This window comes from Netta rufina (genome assembly GCF_964035555.1).
Source record: "Netta rufina genome assembly, chromosome: 1".
NCBI lineage: Eukaryota > Metazoa > Chordata > Aves > Anseriformes > Anatidae > Netta > Netta rufina.
The window spans coordinates 191820063-191832317 of NC_140123.1; the positions used below are offsets into that span (position 1 = coordinate 191820063).

The 12255-nt window shown below is 43.9% G+C and overlaps 1 protein-coding gene across 1 annotated transcript in view; it reads left to right on the forward strand.

Annotated features, from left to right (window-relative positions):
- Positions 1 to 12255, forward strand: part of LAMB4 (laminin subunit beta 4) — a gene marked incomplete at both ends in the record, with an annotated part of 43366 nt that overhangs the window by 20610 nt on the left and 10501 nt on the right. The window contains 9 exons of the mRNA XM_084284804.1: positions 766 to 943; positions 2129 to 2272; positions 2526 to 2757; positions 4034 to 4191; positions 6031 to 6255; positions 7272 to 7492; positions 8698 to 8794; positions 9669 to 10044; positions 10416 to 10576. Of these exons, the coding sequence (XP_084140930.1) occupies positions 766 to 943; positions 2129 to 2272; positions 2526 to 2757; positions 4034 to 4191; positions 6031 to 6255; positions 7272 to 7492; positions 8698 to 8794; positions 9669 to 10044; positions 10416 to 10576 (1792 nt within the window). The remainder of the gene's footprint in view (positions 1 to 765; positions 944 to 2128; positions 2273 to 2525; positions 2758 to 4033; positions 4192 to 6030; positions 6256 to 7271; positions 7493 to 8697; positions 8795 to 9668; positions 10045 to 10415; positions 10577 to 12255) is intronic.

The window sequence follows — 12255 nt, forward strand, 5'->3', positions numbered from 1 at the left end:
TTACCATTTTTATGGAGCAATGTTATAATAGCTCATCAAATCATACATGTTGTGTGTGTTAATAGCCAGAGTGTGTACCTCTAGAGGTTGCTCGTTTATTATGAGCACATTCCGCATATGCTGACAAGGTGGCGTGGTTAGGGACACACATTTTTCAATTCTTCATTCACCTATTTTTTTTTTTTAATCTATATAATATAACTGAACCTAATTAAAAAATCATGGGGATTTCGAGGTGGGTCCTGTCACTGGAGAAGTAAAATTAGTTCTGTGTTGTCCTGGGAATTATGTCCAGACATTTCCCATGTTTTCACCAAGGCAGAAACTGGGTGTTAGTTTTGGGTCTTTCTCTTGATAAAAATATTTGAAAATTCATTCCTCTAATTACTTCTGTAGAACCGGAGCTGACAAAGGCTGGCCATACTTGGACATACAGCCTCCAGATTATTTTTTCCCTATCTCAGTAACACAAGTAAAAATTTTGGCCTGCTTTTGGAGTCGTAAACATGGTACCTCTTAGCAGCAAAAACAGTTCTGAGCATATATCTGAGGTCTTATTATAATCTGACTTTTTTGTACACAGTCTCTTTTATTTGAAGAACGTGGGGAATGTCTGGACCTTCTGAATAAATGTGAATTTAGATTTAGAAATCCAGTGCTCCGGGCCCCTGTCCTTACCATGCGCACCACAGTCAGGGAATGTGGGAAATTCTGTTTTTCACTATATCTAAGCAAAAATATTTTCTTTTCCTCTTTACGCCACAGCTTGGACTTATTCCCAGAATCAGCTCTGTGGAAAACTTATGCAGTAAGAAGGATTTAGATGACTACCAAAAGTATCGCTGCATTGAAATTGCAGCAGAAGTTGGACCTCACATCCTGCCCGAGGCATGCTCACGGCTGATCGCCAGCATGTCTGCCCGCATTCACCACGGCGCCGTTGGTAAGGGGCAACCTGCACAGACACCTGCTGTGGTCAGTTGCTGTTTTTCCCTTGAGTTCATTGGGCATGTTGACTGGAGAGCTTTCAGTCCATGGTGGTGTAGGTAAGTGAAGCTGATTGGTATGGGCATGCAGGATACATCCCATTGGATCCCGAGTGTGCTGCAAACATCTGTGGGTGGTGTGGCTCTGGAATAGCCATGGATCTTGAAGCCCATCACATGTTGAGCTTGGTGGAGCAGCAGATGGAGCAGTGCTTATGTGCTTTCTGAAGAGCATTGCAATCAGAAGCAGCTTTATCAGATGCCCAAAGCAGTAACTTGGCTAATTTTTGCTACCAGAAAATAACAGGGGAGTTGTTAAGCCCTCTCTACAGATCCTGCAAGACAGCTGGATGCCCTGGTGGAGCTCCAGGCCTGATGCACACAAGTTGATGTGCTGAAACAAGTTCTCCAAGAAAACCTCAGCGGTGTCCCATTGAGAGTGCAGTGGCAGGTGGACTTTGAAGCCCCTGGCAGTATCCTGGCCCCACTGCAGGAACAGCTGCTGGGCTCTTTGGTTCAGGGAACTTCTTTGATGTTGGGCACAGAGTGACAGAGCTTCTCTGCACTTCCATTGACAGGAGTTGTTCGTCTGGATACCTTCGGTGTTCACACCCCCTGTGGAGTTAGCTTTGATCCTTGCCAAGACCTATCAGCATCTCCTTAGTTTGTGCTGTCTTTAGAAGAACAGATGCATCACTCACACATCATGCCATGTGGCCATGGCCACACAGCTACAATCTTCTCCTCAATTAAATTTGGGCTGCACTGATTCTGTGTAAACCTTCCAGTACAGCTCCCCATAGTGATGGGACTCTCACTTTGGCTTTCTAGCACTGGCATCCGAGCATCCTGGACACACATCTTCTGTGAGTTAGCAGACCACCTTTGTTCAGCAGGACAGTCCAAGCTGTCCACAAAGTAGCAGACAATGCACGGGTTCAGGCTAAGTGCTGCTTGCAGGCCGTGTCCAGTGCTGCAGCTAGAGCATGGCTGTAGGTGGTTAGTGAATCCCTGATGAGAGGTCATCAAGCTCTTCCCTTCCTGTCCTTATGTGCAAAAACTGCAAGTTTATGAGAACGGTCAGACCCCTTTGTGTTTTTTTTTTTAACCAAGCCTGGTTTGATTTTCTTTCCCACTGGCAGCATGCAAGTGCAATCCCCAAGGGTCGCTGAACGCCAGCTGCAGCAGGCTGGGGGGGCAGTGTCACTGCAAAGCCAACGTCGTGGGACGCTGCTGCGACACCTGTGCTGCAGGCAGCTACGGCTTTGGCTTCCACGGCTGCTACCGTGAGTACTTAACAGCCAGTCCAACACCAGTCCCAGCACCAGTATCATCACTAGTAACAGTATTGTGCCCTCCATGGACATCACATCCTTGTAGAGCTTTGAAGCCACTGATATGCATGACGTGATAAAAAAATTATTTCCACATATAACAAATTTGCCATCCCCATTGCTCATCCTGTCTCTGAGCAGTCTCAGTGATGGGTGGGTTGGTGGGGACATGCTGATGACACAGCTTCTCTTTGGTGTTTTCCAGCATGCGAGTGCCACCCACAAGGCTCGGTGAGCTCGCTGTGCGACCAGGTGACGGGGCAGTGCGCCTGCCGCCAGGACGTCGATGGGCAGCGCTGCAGCCGGTGCCTGCCTGGGTATTTTGGGTTTCCCCACTGCCGCCCATGCCCGTGTAATGGCTATGCAGAGCTTTGCGACACGGTGACCGGAGACTGCCTCAACTGCAGCAGGTCTACGGCTGGAAGCCGCTGTGAAAGGTAAGGTGATGGGCGGCACTGCACCACTCACCCCAAAAGCAGCTCTCTGAATTGCATATTTCTCTGAAACATGCCCTATTTGCTGGCTTGTATCATTTCCATATGACCAGCAAATTACTTCACCCATGTGTTTCCATCTCTGCTAAAAACAGTACTCCTTTTTTTCATTTATATCCTTGCAGAATTATCAGAGGGTTCAGCATGGATGTCAGAATTAAATTTGTTGGCTGGCTAGTTTGGTTTGGCTGGATTGTGCCTTATCATTCCCTTTTAAGAGGATTTCCCCATGAAGCCTGTTGAGCTTCTCTTGCGATGCATTTGGACAATGTGTCCCTTCACTATTGTGGTTGTAGATGTCAAATAGATTAAAAATGGGAGACTGAAACACTTGTTGCCCTGCACCTCCACAGGAGCTCCATTACCCAGGTCAGGGATAATTGGAAAGCCAAGACTTTTAAACTGGCTTGTATAAATATACAGAATTGTGTTCCCATTTGCCATAGTAAAGCAGATTAAAGACTGAGGATGCTTCAGAAGTGGCTCCATTGCCTGCCTGTCCGGGTAATGCCACAGCTGCCAGCACCTTGAAGCAGCCATCACCCCAGGTTTGCAGAATGTTTCAGACAGAGCATTTCTACATGTATGTCACGCCTGAAATATGCAATATTCCCTGAGTGCTCTGAATGAATATTTGCTCTTTCACCCATGCTGGGACTTTCTAATGTCATGTCAATCACTCCTTGTGTGTACATATGGCAAAATACACGTGAAAGAGGAATACACATAGTCAGAGCTAGATATGAAGAATTTTTCTGTGATTTTACAGAATCACAGAATGGTTGATTCTGTAATCTAAATGATAGTGTATATATGACATATCACACATGCTCTGCACATACAGCTAAAAGCTACCATGCAAAAATTCTGCATATCCAGCTCTTATTACATGTATTCCTCTCTCTCTTGTATTTTGCCATATACACACACAAAGAGTTAAAATTATTTCAGAGTAGGTGCAAGTTTTCAGGAATATTCCTTGAAAAGAAAACAATTTTTTTATTTTTGTTTTTGTTTTCGCCAGATCTTCAGAATGCAGCTCTGATTTTACATTTTAGACCAAGTTTGAAGCTGCATACATGTGTACCAACTAATGGGGATAGCATTACAATGGCCTGGAATCCTAAATTAATTATAGATATATATAAATTGATTCACAAGCCAGGACTGAAAGGAGCATTTGACAATTCCTGCTGCTTTGTGTTGACTGCTTTGACAGGTGCATGGATGGCTATTATGGAAACCCCCTGAACAGAGAACCCTGCCGCCCATGCATGTGCCCAGGGGCACCTACAAGCAAGAGTTTTTTTGCACGTTCCTGTTACCAGGACTCCCAGACTGCAGAATTAGTCTGCAACTGTCTCGAGGGATATTCAGGTAACAAGCAAAATAAAGACTGGTTTTGATTATATTAAAACTGATGTAAAACAAAAATGATGATCCTCTGCCCACCCTCTATTCAGAAATGACAAGTGAAATAATGGTAAAATAGGTAAGAAAAGTTAATGCCCAACTTTACTGAACTTCAGTGAGAATATCCCAAAAGTGAAATTTGTGCAGTTAGTATTCAAAAAAGGGATTCATTTATTCATATTCAGTGAAGTCATTCATTAATCTAACGTCACTCGCTGGAAACCTCCCCCTTTCCTGGGGTACCTGGTGGAGGGAACTCCAGTTGCTCATCACCTCTGAGAAACAAGCATTGGAAGCCCACATCAGAAAGATCAGGGCACCAAAAAGGAAGTGTTTCAGTGTTTGAATGGCCACTGCACTGGAGAAAGAGCCATTCTCAGCTATCTCAAATCTTTGCAGCAAACTGATGTCTCTCTTCCAGAGATACCATTGACTTAGCTTGAATTTCTGCAGCGAAAAACTGAAGTTATTTCCCTTCCCTTGGGCATTACAAAGATTTCCAGCAATGGAGCCAATGCTAAACCAATGCTGTTATATTTATTTAGGCCATGTTCCTTTATAAGTGAAGAGCAGTTTTGTCCAAGGAATCATTGTAGGGCCAAAATGATCCCTGTTGGTACTTACCCAGAGGATTGCTGTCCTTGGAAACAACTGATATCCTCAGTTCAGGACTTTCTTCCTCTTGCTCCTTCCTGGCAAGGTTCTTGTTCACCTCTGGGGCACCAGGTTCACTGTCCTTGAGACTGGGAAAGGCTCTGGTCCTGGGGACAGTGGTGAAGGAGCAAAGAGCATTTAGCCAAGGATGAGCTCGTGGACAAGGTCCCAGTGACACCAGCCTGCCCAGAAAGGCTTATGAGATGCAGCGTGGTAGCACCTTGATTGGGGGGTGGTGGTAAAGCTTTGGCATGGATGCAGACAGAACTGCAATGCCAGAAAGCAAGGACAGAATGTCCCAGAGCTCCTCTGACCTCCTGGAGATCCTCTGTTAGAGAAGGGAAGGCAGGTCTGGTGGGCTCTGCGTCACTCCAGAATAGGGCACATCCCACCTTCCTGTTACATTGGGGTGAAGGCACCAGGGAAAATCCTGCAAAATGGCCTAACTCCAACTACAGTTTTGTTCTCTACAACTTTCCAAGGAGGAGAAGTGGAGACAGAGGTGCTCATCTGTTTTCCCTCCTGTAAAGCAGCATTGGGGGAGGTTCAGACTAGACATTAGGAAATCCTTCTTTACTGAGAGGGTGGTTAGACACTGCAATGGGCTTCCTGGAGAGGTGGTTGACGCCCCATGCCTGTCCGTGTTTAACAGTCACTTGGATAGTGCTCTTAATGATAGGTTTTAACTTTGGGTCAGCCGCAAAGTAGTCTTAGAGTTGGCCTTGATTGTCTTTGTAAGTGTCTTCAAACTAAAACCTCTTCTCTTCTCTTCTCTTCTCTTCTCTTCTCTTCTCTTCTCTTCTCTTCTCTTCTCTTCTCTTCTCTTCTCTTCTCTTCTCTTCTCTTCTCTTCTCTTCTCTTCTCTTCTCTTCTCTTCTCTTCTCTTCTCTTCTCTTCTCTTCTCTTCTCTTCTCTTCTCTTCTCTTCTCTTCTCTTTTCTCTTCTCTGTGAGAGGGATGTGTTTCCGACAGATTGCCGTATGGGAGATATAATTTTAATGGATCACAGGATTAAAAGGCACCAGTCTCAAACCAATGGGTATCTTCCATTCAAAATCTGAATTCGAACAGGCAGCCTTTTATTGTTACAAATTATATGACTCGATTGAATTCTCACCAGCCAGCACATCTTTACCTTTCTCTCCGACAGGCCGGCAGTGTGATGAGTGTCCTAGTGGGTTCTACAAAAACCCAGGAAGCCCAATGGAGGGCTGTGCACCATGCCCCTGTAACAACAACATTGACATGACCGACCCAGAGTCCTGTAACAGAGTCACCGGGGAATGCATCAAGTGTTTGCACAACACCCACGGAGCACACTGCCAGTTCTGCAAACCCGGTTATTTTGGCTCAGCCCTTGCTCAGGACTGCCAAAGTAAGTGAACAACAGCACTGCAATTGCATGTTATCATTGAGAAAAGATTGAAACAAATTAGGCTATAGGGAGAAGTTAGCCCTTAGGGGGATGATAAAACTGAAGCAGGCCAATGGAGCAGTATATGAGAGTCCTGAATAAATTTCTACCCAGTGATACGTATAACTGCTAATATGGCATCTATTAAACTCTATGTTTGTCATCCAAGTCTCTCTAAATCTTATACTGAATACCACTCCTAGGAAATGACTATTTGTGAACTGAAATCAGTATTAGCTGTCAGAAAAATAAATGTGCATTCTTCCCATTCAGGAAGGAATCAAAATTAAAGGAATCAAAGATAATCAAGAGCAATGCTGAGTTAGCCAGATGATCTCTTGCTGAGCTCCCTGCCTTCCCAGTTGTTTTGATGATATTATTAGAAATAGGGACTGTTCAGGCAGTTTAATAGACTGCATGAGGACACCGTCAATAACTCAGCATTTTGAAAGGAAAGGAAAGAGTGTAAGAACACGCAGCTCATAAGTTTCTTCACAAAGTTTCTCAAAGACCATTTTCACAAATGTGGCTGATTGAGGGTCTAATTTCTACAGGCCAGAAAAACATAACTATTTTCAAGAAGCTCTTTTTTTCTGGGATTCTCTGAAATATAGTACAAACCAATTCCTCATTCATTCTTGAAAGATGTCACCCAGAAATGGTTTAGCAAGAACTTTTGGCTCCTCAGAAGGAAAGCTTCTTATGTTACTCAGCTTGCCATTAACTGGGGGTTCCCACACTGTCCAGTGCCTACTGTAAATCAGTTTTGCCTTATCCAACATATTTAACATTTCATTACAATAAGATTCAAAATTCACTACACCTTCATTTTTATGCCTGTATTAAAAATAGTAAAAGCTCCCAGTAAGTTTGCTCAAAGCCACGTTTCAAGGCCAAGCTGTGCTTTATGTACAATTCTGATTTCCCATCAGCTATAGCAGCATCTGCTGTAGTAATTGTCCTTTTTTTTCTTTCAGTCTGCACGTGCAATCTCACAGGTGTCCTCCCTGCCATGTGCCCAGGGAGGGACACAGCCTGCCTGTGTGACCCGGCCACTGGTGCTTGCCCCTGCCTGCCCAATGTGGTGGGCATGATGTGCAACCAGTGTGCACCTGGCTACTGGGACCTGGCTAGCGGAAAAGGATGTCAGCTCTGCGACTGTGAACCGAAAAACACCCAAAGCAACCAGTGCAACCAGGCAAGGAAATTATTCTGCTCTCTGGGAACTGGGATGGTGACATTTTGGCCTGGCACGGTTGGGATCTGCCCCTATGAGAATGTTTTTCTGTCTTGCACCCTGAAAACAACGAGTCTTTGGAAGTTTGCAGTTGTTGCAACCAGGCTTGGAGTCATTACATCAAACGTTCTATTCTGATATTGTGACTTCACTTGCAAGCAATTTCTCTTTGCTTGTGTGTTTTTTTGCAAAGTGGATTGTAGAAGTAGAAGAGAAAATGATATATAGGAAAAAATGCCTCATAAACATATGTACAGGGAAAGAGGAAGTCCAGGCTTGGGCCCAAGAGACTTGCATGTATTTTTTTAAGTGTTTCCTTTCGTAAAGTAGCAGCTGTTGCCATTGCATTAATCATGCATCATCAATCAGACTGCTGGGGTATCTTTTCTCACCTTTAATTCCTGTGCACTTTCTAGAGCAAGAATGTAGAAAAAATAAAACAACGCTGCAGAATAGAGAGCTAAAACTGTGGTCCCATGGAGAAAACTGCAATTTTGCTCTTGACTTCATAGCCCCAGGACCTTATGCCAAGCTCTTGCTGATATGCTTTCACATTTTCCCTTCAATATGCCTTCTGTTTGTTCTGGTTTATTTAGCGGATTTATTATTTTTCCCAGGAAATGTAGCTCTTAACATGACAGAACTACACCACTACTGCTTTTCTGAGTTATACCAGTTATCAGGGCTGTAATTCCCTGCAGTTTAATTTTGCTGCTGAATTCCAAAATAAATTTTCTAGGGCAATGTGCATAGTATACCCTGGAGGTTTTCTGTTACAGCTAATATATCATGTAGTTAAAAGCTGAAATGTTAAGCTTTTTTCAAGCAAAAATAAGACATTAATCTGTTTTGCAAAAGAAAAAAAAATCCTCTTTCAGATAATAGTCAGAGGGTGAATTCTCTAAGATCATCTATAGGCTGGACCATACAAAACTTTTCATATCAGTAAAGAAAAACCAGCTCTCCATGCCCACTTTGTTTTCACGACCTTCAGGAGGAATATGGGAAAACAACATGTATAAACCATGTTGTTTGCAGAACATATGGAAGCTCTGTTGCTGCAGTCCCCATGCAGCTGTATAACAGAGCGAAAAGGAAACCCAGCAAATAATGTCTGTCCAGTCATTCTGTGTGGTCAGCTGTTTAATCCTGACCTCTCTTTACAGCTTACAGGCCAGTGTCCATGTAAGCCTGGCTATGGTGGAAGACGTTGTGACGAATGTGAGGAAAATTACTTTGGCAATCCCCAGGTGCACTGCATTTGTAAGTATTACTACGTGGGGACAACCAGATTAGAAATTGCTTCAAAAAGAACGTTTGGCTCGTACATTCATAGAGGAGACAGGACTTATATCTAGAGAAACAGACTTTATTACATTTGAGTGTATGAGATGGATAAAATTGTTTATATTATTTATCAGTACTTTTCCCTCTGCAGTTATGACGTGAATATGGATGCAAGAGGTAAAGAAGAGATGTTAGACATGTAGTCCCCTTCACTCTAACTTGAACACTGGTTTCACCCTCTGCTGTTTAGAAATGGCCTACACTAGCTGAAGGCTGCAGAAGTGGCGTGTAGTGCAGCTCTCAACAGACAGCTCCCCAACCCAGGGAGTACCAGGGTGAAGTTTCGGGAGAGCTATATCTCACCTGACTTTAGCTGTCCCAAAGCCAGGGACCAGGTCTGAGCTCCTCTGATCAGTGTTGCTGATTTCCAGGTTGTTCAGGCTGATAAGTGTCTCCAAATAATATTTTATGTCCATTTTTTGTCGTTCAGATCGGATGTTAGGAAAACGTTCTTTACTGAGAGGTGTCACAGAGACACAATGCTAGAGGAGCAGAGCTGCACACAGTGGGGTAAACCTCCAACATGGGCAAAGGAGCAATTAGCAGTAGAATCACATCAAGAAAAAGAAACCCCATGTATCAGTGGTCTGTTCAGCAGGATAATGTTGATCCATTGATCGACATTGGTCATTAATCAATGATTAATGTTGACCCAGCCTAGCAGGCTCAAACAGCAGCAGAGAGAACCAGTTTCTGTTTGCAGTGTTGAAGCACACGATCGGGTCTCCTGTATGTGCTACTCCTGCAGAGAAGGGACAACTGTGTGTGACTTGCTGTCCCTTTCCTGCAGCATGTGCGTGTAACCTGGAGGGAACCAGCCAGCCCCAGTGCGACAAAGCCACTGGCGCGTGCAACTGCCGTGCTGGTGTCACGGGGTGGTTCTGCAACCAGTGTGGCCGTGGCTTCGAGAAAGACTTTCCTTCTTGCCGTCAGTGTCACCTGTGTTTTGATCAGTGGGACGCCGAAATTACTGCCCTCGCCCAGACTGTTCAAGGGCTAATGAGATTTGCTGCAAGTCTGGAGGATAAAGGAGGACGAATGCCCAGCTGTGACATGCGCTTCAAAGCCTTTGAAGATGCCATTTCTGAAACTGAACGAATTTTGAAGCATCCTGTTCTTTCACTGGAGGCACTCGCAGGCATCAAGGATTTTCATGGCTATGTTCAGTAAGAGTTGGCTGCTGCGTTAAAACCTCTTGGCTAAGAAAGCAATCTTCCCCCAAACTTCACCAGCCTTACCTTTCCTTACCCTTACCTTCAAATCCTGTTTCTGATCAGCACACAGATGTTGGAGTGCGAAGTCACCGTTTCCAACAGATCTGTGAACAAAATAATCTTTATATATAATATCCCCCCACCCCAGGCATGTACTTAAATGCAGGAATTTTCCAGTTCCTAAAAGATTCCTAAATAAGCCATTACAAGTAAATTTCTGGTCATTTAGAAATTTATCTCTTGTCATCTAAAATATTGTGTATCTCAATTGTAGTTTAAGAACATTTCAATCTGATTACTGACAACTGCCATTTCCCTTGTAGAGAAAAAGTTGCACAAATGGGTCCCCTTCCTAGAATGCTGCATGAATTTCCTGACCTTAATGAGAACATTGAAGATATTAGGGAAGAAGCTGACCTTGTCTACGAACTTCTGCAACAGAAAAGACATCTGCATCACAGTTTTCATTACTTGAACCTCAAAGGTAAGTCAGCCAGAAATTAACTGGAATAAGTAAACATAATTCAGGAAATTTCACAGTGTTTTGAACCATTGAACCACACATTTCGAAGATCCCTAGATTTTAGTTCCATGCAGTAGAGAAAAAAATCAAATACTAAGAACATCATTATACTAATTTCCAGACTCTCTTTTGTCGTAAAATGCCATGACTTCTAGAATCATAAATTTCAGATGCATGCACCAGGGTCATCTCAGTCAAAAATCCCATGAGTCCTGATGTTTACATCAGGATTTCAAGGCCACCCAGTTTCACATTATAGACTCACAAATCATACAGTAGATGAGCAAAAGATTTTCTTTTTCACTGCTTCTGACTCCTATTGCTCTTAGCAATACTTAAAAAATGTACAGCAATAGTTTGTTTAATTAAAGCAGAGAGTCATAGTGCAACTTCTCAGTGTTCCCATGGGAAAAATGCAGGACTTTATGTGGTAAGGAACTCGCTCTCCATCATCAAAAAATATGAAATCAGAACTGAGTTGTTTGACATTTTTTTAAATAATTACACCATCTCTGCTAATGGCAGTAATGACAGTATCACAGGCTGAATTCTGGAGAAAGATGGGAATGTATCAGTCAGGGATCTTGAGCAGATACTAGACCATCCACAACAGCAGATTTTCGGCAGTGTACACTCTGCCAAATGACCAAAGAGATGGCTGCCAAGACATGAACCCCAAGAAGACATGGTAAGCACTGCAGAAGACAGCAGCTACAGGCAGTGCACCCCCACTTTGAGTTCCTCTGTGTTTCGTTTAAGCAAGAAGAAAGTTGGACTAAAAAAGATCGAATAAAATGAAGGAAAGCTCAATGGAATGTAAAGTAAAGGGAAAGGAAGAGGGAAAAAGAGGGATTAATTAAGATTTAGGGCTCCCTGCACTGTTATGCTTGGCAGTGCCCCCAGGACCAGCTCCTCCACTCAGATCCTGCATGAGAGGTCAGCAGCTCTCCCAGGCACCAGGTCCCAATTTGATCGGGTCTTGTGCTGACTCTGAGGAAAGCAGGAAGGCAAAGAGACAATAAATCCCAATGAGATCAGTGGATGCACAGCTGAAGCATCCGCACTGCTCTCTGGTCATGTTCCAGTTCCGCTTTAGCTTTTGGCCTCCAGAGGCAGATAAACAGACCTATAAAAAGCACACAGGGGTGTGGGGAGGGGAAGACCTTGAATATAAGTTGAATTGCTGGTTGGAACCACAAATACTCATTGGTCCTGCTAACAAACGTCTAGCAGCACAGAAACTACTTTTCCCTCAAGACGACCTCATTCCCTGATGTCTGGGAGAAAGCCTCTTCCTTTCTTCATTCCAGGACCAGCAGCAAATCCTAGCAATGGCTCTGCCTGCTTTGTCCTGACCGAAGCAAGTGGGGTAGGGCAGGATGGAGGACATGCCATGTACCCCATCTGGGGCACATTTGACACTTGTGCTCCAGACACACATGGGGAATGGGCTCCTACCTACCTCTCCTTGCAGAGGATCAAGTGAAATGAGTTCAGGACTCTTCCTGAGCTCCTCATGGGCGTATACTCAGCTGCCTGACCTGGAAACGTCAATATCTAATGATGAATTAAAATCCCTGGAAAAAACAAAATGCACACGTCCTTAAAAGAAGGCTTGCAGCGTATGAAATCTCATTAAA